The following is an 8527-nucleotide window of genomic DNA, read 5'->3' on the forward strand; positions in this document are numbered from 1 at the left end:
CCCTCTTTAATCAGTAAAGTGTCTCCAGTGACTGTTGTTCTATTATTGATTCTATCAGATTATTGTTACTGGAAAAGCAGGATTTTACTGTTGGAGCTCATTTAGTGTCAAACTGCAGCCGATGATTATTTTCTCCATCAATATATTGATTGTGGTTTGTAAATGACTGGTATGCACCAAAATGTTTGGAATTGTTCCAGTAGATCATCTCCCTCTGCCTCCATCGGTTAGTTTGTCTGTTATTGTGTGACTTTAGTGATTTAAAGGGTTAGTTCCAATAAAATATGTAACACACAATAACACAGACACTCTGACTGATGGAGCAGCAGCTCTTAAATCCCTGTTTTAGTGAATGTAGTCTGGTGTGTGTGCTGTTTGTGGTTAAACCAAAAGGATCTTCCAGGTCTCTCTCTGTAGGGATCCTTTCCATGATGCTGTCACACACTTAGAATAACACTCTGAGCCTGTCAGTGGATCAAACAAGCTCTTTTAGTGGACCTACTGTGATCAGGTGCAGTTGTCCCAAAGGATCACGTTGCAGCCATTGCAGCCCGTTTGGTGTCTGCTGGCTGAGGTGATCTACTGGACCAGTTCCAACACTTTTACCACCTACCAGTCACTCACACACCAGGATGTGGACTCAGAGGACACAGTTTTACTTTTTAATGCAAAGACCTGAAATGTAAATGTTGTTTAAATGTGGCTGAAGTAAAACTCACACTTTTCCTCAGTAGAGACTCGACTTGTTTTACTTCTGACAGGTTTCACAGGGTGTCAAAGTTCAGAGTTGACAACAGCAGCGACGCTTCACTTTACAGGTCTGTCGATCTTTTAATCATTTCTTACAAGTTTCCTGAACAGAGCAGTCGTTTGGTACCAATAACAGGAGGAATGTGAACTTAAACCGAAGCTGCAACAACTTATCGACCAACACAAAATCATTCTGCACATATTCTAAAGCCTCTTCTTCTCCAGTTTTCTGCTCCCAGCTTCTCTAATGTGAGGATTTTCTCTTTTAATCTGGTTTATATCACTTTATCCTGAATATCTGCACAAAGTAAGACACCTGAAGACGTCACAGGGACATTTTAACTTTCACTTTTCATTATCTTTAAACAGCATAATGTTGTAGATTATTTTTACACCCTTTGCAACACTGAACAGAAGTGTTTTAACACAGCTATGAGTAATAATATACTGTTTGTTCATGTGACTCCTGCAGAATCTGATCCTGTGAGGAGGTTTGACTTCATCTGGATCTCAGAGTTTAAGCTTTAAAAATCAGATTTAAACCAAAATACTAAAAAAAAAACCAGGTGTTTTTGTGTGTTGTACATGTATTTTACTGTACTTTCATTTCATTTTATAATACTGACATCTGTATATTTTATATTTGATGCATTACATCACAGTAGTTGCAGCTCTGATTTAAACTCAGGTTATTATTAGAAATGTATTTTGTCACACACGTCGTCTGTTTGGCTGCAACTGACAATTATTTTCTCTAAAAGTCTCTTTTTGTTCGACCAACAGACCAAAGCACAAAAATATTTCATTCATAACGATGTAAAACAGAGAAAAACAGCAAATCTTCACATTTCGAGAGCCTGAACCAGACTTTTTGTTTTGGGTCTGTTTGAACAGTAAAACAAATGATCGTTCGATTTTCAAAATAGTCCAAACGGTGAATCGATCGATCGTTTCTGCTGTGGACAAATTTCCCTTTGAATAACTGAAGTGAGTGAATTGAAACTCTTCCTGGTCAAACTCTGGAGGAAATGACTCAGAAGGTGCAGACGTGTAAAATAAAGCGTCGGCCAACATCTTAATAATCATCTGTGCTCGTAACCAGCAGCCATCCCGCAGTCACTGTGGCCCCCGAAAGGTTTGATTAAAAAAAAGAAAAGAAAAAACAGAGTAACACAAACCGAACAGAGAAACTGAAGGAAGCACAACAGTGTTTCTGTCAGCGCTGAACAAACGGGGGCGTCGATCCACAGACGCACACAGAAGGGGATTAAAAATGTACTAAAATGTCCCTCGTTTAGGATCATTAACATCTGAAAATAAAATTAACTCCCCTCAGACACACACTTTGTTTGTTTGTCTCTTTTTTTCTAAGAGTTTAATCAGTTCATTCTGCTTTCAGAGGAACAACGTGAAGAGAAACAGAGAGTTAAAAAGGTGGAGCTGTAGGTGGAGTCTCATTTTGTTTTCATCGCTCTCACTTTGAATCTTCCATTGATCCTCCTGTCCGTCTCCGTCTTCCCCTCGCCGTCCGCGGGGAAGACATCGTGAGTGAGCGTCACGCCGAACAGATGCTGCTAGAATGTAAAAACACACTTTTAGTGAATGGACTTCTGTACTGGGTTTGACTAGCACGCCGACACATCGAGGCAAAACTGCAGACAGGTGATGGAAAGCGTTGAGGAATGGTCCCGAGCGAAGGCGCCGACACGGCCGCCGGGGGTCACGGTTCAGTTTCCGGAGGACGCCGAGGCCTCGTGATGTCACACAGTTTGGCGGGGAAAGGAAACGTCTGATGAAGAGGCCGACGGCGTCCGACATCTCCACGGTAACGAAGGAATGACTCATTGACGACACGCAGAGCTGCTTTTTGAGAACTTGGCCAGATGAGAGAATCGGATTGGGTTTCAGGGGAGAGTTTCCCATGATGCAAGAACACGACTGAAATGATGCACATTCAGGGTTTTTCTCCTCTTTTTGGCTGTTAAATGTCGATTATTCAACATACTGACTGGAGTGAGGATGGATGATGTGACAGCGAGCCCCGGGACACAGACCCACCTCCGTGATCCACCTGTGGCGGCAGAGACACACAATGAAGAGATAAAGGGAAACCCTCCTGGCTGGCCTCAGACCTGCTCTCTGCTCTGACAGCTTTGTGTCTTTGTACGAGGAGGAAACAGAGCTTTAAAGTTCGGGAGAGAAACAAACTGTGGTTGGTTTCTTTCCGCCGCCGCCGGTCTTAGTTTCAGGCGTCTGAGTCGTCGCTGCTGTCGCGGCTGATCTCGATCTGCAGCGACGGCAGGTTGTCCAGTCGGCTCTTCTTCATCTTGTGGGTCAGACGCTCCTGTTTCTGTTTGATCATGGCGCCCCACATCTTCTGCAGCGTCGAGTCGTCTTCCTCCTCCACCTCTTTGTCTCCCTCTTCTCCCTCGTCGCCCCGCCTCCTCCGGCTGCTGCTGCTGCTGCCGCCGCCCTCGCTGGCGTTGTTCCGGCCTGAGGAGGTGGAGGAGGAAGAGGAGGAGAAGAGCCCCGACGACCGGCTCTTCGAACTGCGCCCATGATGTCCGGCGCTGCTGTCGTCGTCAGCGGAGCCGAGTCGACTCCACAGCCCACCTACGGACAGGAGAGGGGGTGACGGGGTTAAACACAAGCGTGTGTTACAGATACTCAGATAATAACAGCGATCCAAGTGGCTGCTCTAACAAATCTGTGTGTTATTTTGTGTTAACGAATATTGTGTCGGACCTGAACTAAGACTTTAATAGTTCAACAGGCAGCAGCAGACTGAGAGGTAAAATTACTGTTTTTTTCTATGGAGTCTGGTGGCTTTGAGGAGAGCAATACAGCGACTGTTTCCAAAGCATTACACCGCAGCCCGTTTCACTGCTTCCAGTAATTAAGACAACAAAATAGGTAAAAAGAGGGCCCAGGTTTAAAAACACCCAAACTACCCTTTAAAAATCTGGACTGTCACATGACTGCAAACAACATATTTGACATTCATAAATGATCATAATATTAATGATCATAGACACGGAGGGCTTATAATGAATAATATTACTGTATATCAGGGTTTTATGGCCGTTATGAGAGGGAAAAGAGCTTGTGGAGTTTGGGGCAGGTGTTTCCACCGTACCTGTCTTTCTGTCTTTGGATGCATTGGAGAAATGGCCCCTGCCGTCTTGGCTGGCCACGCCCAGTCTGCGATGCACGTCTCTGATTGGTTCTCGCGCTGGGGGCGTGTCCCTGGGGGAGACGGCAGGGGAGGGGGAGCGCCGCCTGTCTGGGGAGTAACGTCTTTTCCCCAACCGCTGCCGCACGTCTGCAAACAGTGTCAACCACATTCAGTCAGTCCTGGTTTAGCACCTCTTTAGCAGTCTAAAATGACTGTTTCTGTGCATGGAGTCTGGTGTCTTTGCAGACAGCGATATAATAATTGTTTCTGGTTGCCCCATTGAATAATGTTGCTGCAGGCTGAGGCAATCACAAAAGTTCTTTAAAGTTTTTATACCTGCCAGTCATTAGACACCAAAATATGTAAAGAGAGCCCAGGTTTCAAAATACCTAAATTATGCTATAAAAACATCTGTATTGTCTTGCAGCAGCAGGTGAAATAAATCAGCAGACCTGTCTTTCCACTGGCTGCCGCCGCCGCCACTGCCACCACCGGAGGAGGGGGGGGCTGTCTGTGCTGAGAGAGTCCCTGTCTTTTCTCCTCCAGCAGCTGCCGGACATCTGTCACCTTGGTGGGCGACGTGGATTTGGCCCTGCTCTGTTGCCCCGACACCCCGATCCTGTTCCTGCTCACGAGAAAATAGAAGAGAACAAACAAAAGAAACAAGAAAGGTTCAAAACTGACAAGACGGTGACACTTCAACAGAGCTTCAGTTAAGACTTTAATTCCTGACAGCATTATGGAAAGGATCCCCTGGAAGATCCTTTTGGTTTAACCACAAACGGCCATTTCAACCAGACTCCATTCACAAAAACAGGGATTTTACCACTCAGAACACGGGAGCAGCTGATCTACGGCTGCTTAGATCGATTAGTTTATGTTATTGTGTGCTGCACAAATATTATGTTGGATCTGAACTGACCTTTTAAAAAACATCAGAGTCACAACGATAACATAAACAAGCTAGCCGAGCGAGGCAGCAGCAGACCAGCAGCTCCTGTGTTCTGCACAGTAAAATTACTGCTTTTGACAATGAAGTCTGGTGTCTTTGAGGAGAGCGATATAACGGCTGTGGCTGAACAAAAAGGATGCAGGTGCTTTGGCGTAATGAGATCTACTGGATCAACCCCAAACCTTTTGGGACCTACAGGTGATTTAACGTTTGAAGTCTTTTTATCCTGTTTAAACAGGAAGCTTCAGACTGCTGCTCTCTTCCTGTTGTTTTTCAAAGTAAGAGCCTTAACACAAACCCTGTCTAAAAGTCAAACTCTACTACAGACTGACGACAGGTGAGGGTGTAACGGCGGCGGCTCTGACCGGATGCTCTTCAGGTGAGTGTCCAGCTCGTCGGCGTACATCGTCATCTTCTTGCTCTTCTTCGGCGACGGTGTGGAGATCATCTTCAGCTCCAGATCGTAGTCCATCTCGTCCGACTCCGACCAGGGGGATGGGGAGCGCTCCGCCTGGCTGCGAAGCCCCTCCCCCAGCGAGCGCGACGCACCGCCCCTTTCTCCTCTCTCCCGCTCGGCACGCTCTCGGTACTCCACCACCCTGTCGTCGGAGTCCATGTCCTCGTCGCCGTCCTCCTCCGCCTCTTCCTCCTCCTCCTCTTCCTCCTTGATGGGCTCCTCGGGCAGGTTGACCAGCTCGGCTGAGGGGAGAGGAGGAGGAGTCAGGAGGAGGAGGAGTCAGGAGGAGTGTGTTGTTGAGTGTCGGTGTGTGTGTGTGTGTTGTTACCTGAGTGGCGGTGTGTGTACGGAGGTGTGTGTGTTGTTACCTGAGTGTCGGTGTGTGTGTGTGTGTGTGTGTTGTTACCTGAGTGGCGGTGTGTGTGTGTGTGTGTGTGTGTGTGTTGTTACCTGAGTGGCGGTGTGTGTACGGAGGTGTGTGTGTGTGTGTGTGTGTGTGTTGTTACCTGAGTGGCGGTGTGTGTTGTTACCTGAGTGGCGGTGTGTGTTGTTACCTGAGTGGCGGTGTGTGTACGGAGGTGTGTGTGTTGTTACCTGAGTGGCGGTGTGTGTACGGAGGTGTGTGTGTTGTTACCTGAGTGGCGGTGTGTGTACGGAGGTGTGTGTCCCATGCTGTCTCCAATCAGAGGCTTCTTGCTCTTGATGACGTCTCTCTGGATCCTCCGGTTGTGGTACCTCCTCTTCCTGTGGAGACAGAGGACATTCGTCATGTGACAGGTCATGTGACAGGTCATGTGACAGGTCTCATGTTGTGCGTCGCATCATATGGAAGCTATTGGAGACCAAATTATTCTTTCTTAAAACATTTCTGTAAAATTAATAAACTAGAGGTTAGTGATCAGACTTTAATAATACTGTTTTCTGGGCGGTCCCTCAGCGGAACAGGAAGTGAAGAAACGTACACAGACAACAAGTAAATTAACAAACGCAACAAAATGACATGACTTTTCCAAGTCCTTACTGATCCTTTACTAATTTCATCAGTCTGGAAATGAGATTTTAAAATTCCTGTTTTTTTTTTTTTATTTCCTGGATTAAAACAATAAATCGGTGTTTGAGTCTCACCAGGAGTTGCTGAGGATTCCCTTCATGCCTCCATAGTTCGGGTTCCCGTACTTCATGTAGTATCTGCTGCGCCGAGCTGCACCCAGTTCCTTCTTATCCTCTGAGGACAAAAACAAACAAGCCAGTCAGAAAACAACAACATCTCCGTGTTTTGAAATATTCCTTTAACTCGTCTTCAAACTGGTTTCTCTGTCATCAGCTGAGCTGTAAGTTCAGCCTTTAAGTTTAAACCTGGGGGCCATTTTAACATACTTTGAGTTTGAAATGATTGGTAGGTGATAAGTGTTGGAGTCCTCACACTCACACATAGACTCTTCAAACCCCTCCGGTCTGGTAGCCAAAACCACCAGACAGACAGTTTGTTCCCCCAGGCCGTCACCCTGATGAGCTCTCACTGGTCACAGACACTCAGGAACCACTGTGCAGTAGTCCCAAAGTGCACATTTGCACTATATCTGCACTACAACACACCTCCACTTCCATCGTATATACTGTTGTTGTTATGAGTACTTATATTGTTCTGTTCTTATTGTTGTAGTTTATTCTACTGTGTCTTACTGTACACAGAGAGACACGTTTCACTGGAGTCAAATTCCTGGTTGCTTGTACAAACTTGGCCAATAAAGTTGATTCTGATTCTGAATTGAGGCTGAACTGGTCCAGTAGATCACCAGTAGATCACCTCAGCCAGCAGCCACCAAACGGGCTGCAATGGCTGCAACGTGATCCTTTGGGACAACTGCACCTGATCACAGTAGGTCCACTAAAAGAGCTTGTTTGATCCACTGACAGGCTCAGAGTGTTATTCTCAGTGTGTGACAGCATCATGGAAAGGATCCCTACAGAGAGAGACCTGGAAGATCCTTTTGGTTTAACCACAAACAGCACACACACCAGACTACATTCACTAAAACAGGGGTTTTAGAGAACAGGACACAGGAGCTGCTGGTGTACTGTTGTTGTTTTTGTGTTATTGTGTGTTCCACAAATGTTCTTGTGTGGGCTCTGAACTACCCAAAGTCACACAATAACACAAACAAACTAAACAATTGAGGCAGCAGCAAAGCAGCAGCTCCTGTGTCCTGTTCTCTAAAATCCCTGTTTTAGTGAATGTAGTCTGGTGTGTGTGCTGTTTGTGGTTAAACCAAAAGGATCTTCCAGGTCTCTCTCTGTAGGGATCCTTTCCATGATGCTGTCACACACTTAGAATAACACTCTAAAGACATATGTTGTATTGGGTCTGAATCAATAACAGGGCCAAGTTGTCAAATTCTATTAAATTTGGCTTTAAAGTATAACTGCAGTGTTTTTAAAGTCTTACACAGTTTTACTGCTCCAGACTCCACTGACAAAAACACTAATTTTACTTGTAGAACACCAGACTTCATGTGACTTTGGTGCGTTAAAGACTTAGTTTGGACGTTGTGTGGGTCAAAGTCACATGATCACTTAAACCTGGTCGCTGCGTCCTGAGGTTTAACTCTGTGTGTGTGTGTGTGTGTGTGTGTGTGTGTGTGTGTGTGTGTGTGTGTGTGTGTGTGTGTGTGTGTGTGTGTGTGTGTGTCACCTTGCGTGGCGAAGCGCAGGAAGAGTTTGTTTCCTTTGAAAGGTTTGATGGCCGGCCGCAGGTCGTTCCTCAGCAGAGACGCTCTCTCGGTCTCCGTCAGGTCGTCCAGCTGAGGGTCACGGACACGCAGGCGTTCTCGTCATTCGTCACTTACAGGAGCCGATGGATAAAGCTGATCAGTCTGGGTCTGCCTTACCTGCCCGCCCTCCGCCTTGCTTTTCTGCTCCGCCTCCCCGTCGCTGTCTTTCGCCTCGATCTCCTCGCTGACCTTCTTCGCCGCCGCCGCCGCCTCCTCCTCCTCCTCCTCCTCGTCCACCTCGCCCTCCTCTTCATCGTCCTCATCGTCTGACCCTTGACCCCGACAACCTGCGAGGTGCAACAACAGAGTCACTTCTTCACAAACCGTTTCCCCTTTAAAACAACCTGCTGAGCGAATCTTTTACTTTTGGCCCAACCTTTGCTCTGTTTGCCCGACTGGTGGGCGCTCCCTGTCTCCGTGGT

At 46.6% G+C, this 8527-nt stretch overlaps 1 protein-coding gene across 1 annotated transcript in view; it reads right to left on the reverse strand.

Moving 5' to 3' along the window:
- Window positions 1-731: 731 nt before the first annotated feature.
- ncbp3 (nuclear cap binding subunit 3) overlaps window positions 732-8527 on the reverse strand; it is a 10301-nt gene continuing 2505 nt past the window's right edge. Inside the window, exons 5-13 of the mRNA XM_070843972.1 lie at window positions 8482-8527; window positions 8223-8392; window positions 8027-8135; window positions 6460-6559; window positions 5969-6078; window positions 5243-5576; window positions 4378-4550; window positions 3887-4072; window positions 732-3363 (exon numbers count right to left, since the gene is read on the reverse strand). The exon at window positions 8482-8527 is cut by the window's right edge and continues 80 nt beyond it. Coding sequence (XP_070700073.1) covers window positions 2996-3363; window positions 3887-4072; window positions 4378-4550; window positions 5243-5576; window positions 5969-6078; window positions 6460-6559; window positions 8027-8135; window positions 8223-8392; window positions 8482-8527 — 1596 coding nt within the window. The 3' untranslated portion in view covers window positions 732-2995. The remainder of the gene's footprint in view (window positions 3364-3886; window positions 4073-4377; window positions 4551-5242; window positions 5577-5968; window positions 6079-6459; window positions 6560-8026; window positions 8136-8222; window positions 8393-8481) is intronic.

Source organism: Pempheris klunzingeri, chromosome 14, assembly GCF_042242105.1.
Source record: "Pempheris klunzingeri isolate RE-2024b chromosome 14, fPemKlu1.hap1, whole genome shotgun sequence".
Taxonomy (NCBI): Eukaryota; Metazoa; Chordata; class Actinopteri; order Acropomatiformes; family Pempheridae; genus Pempheris; species Pempheris klunzingeri.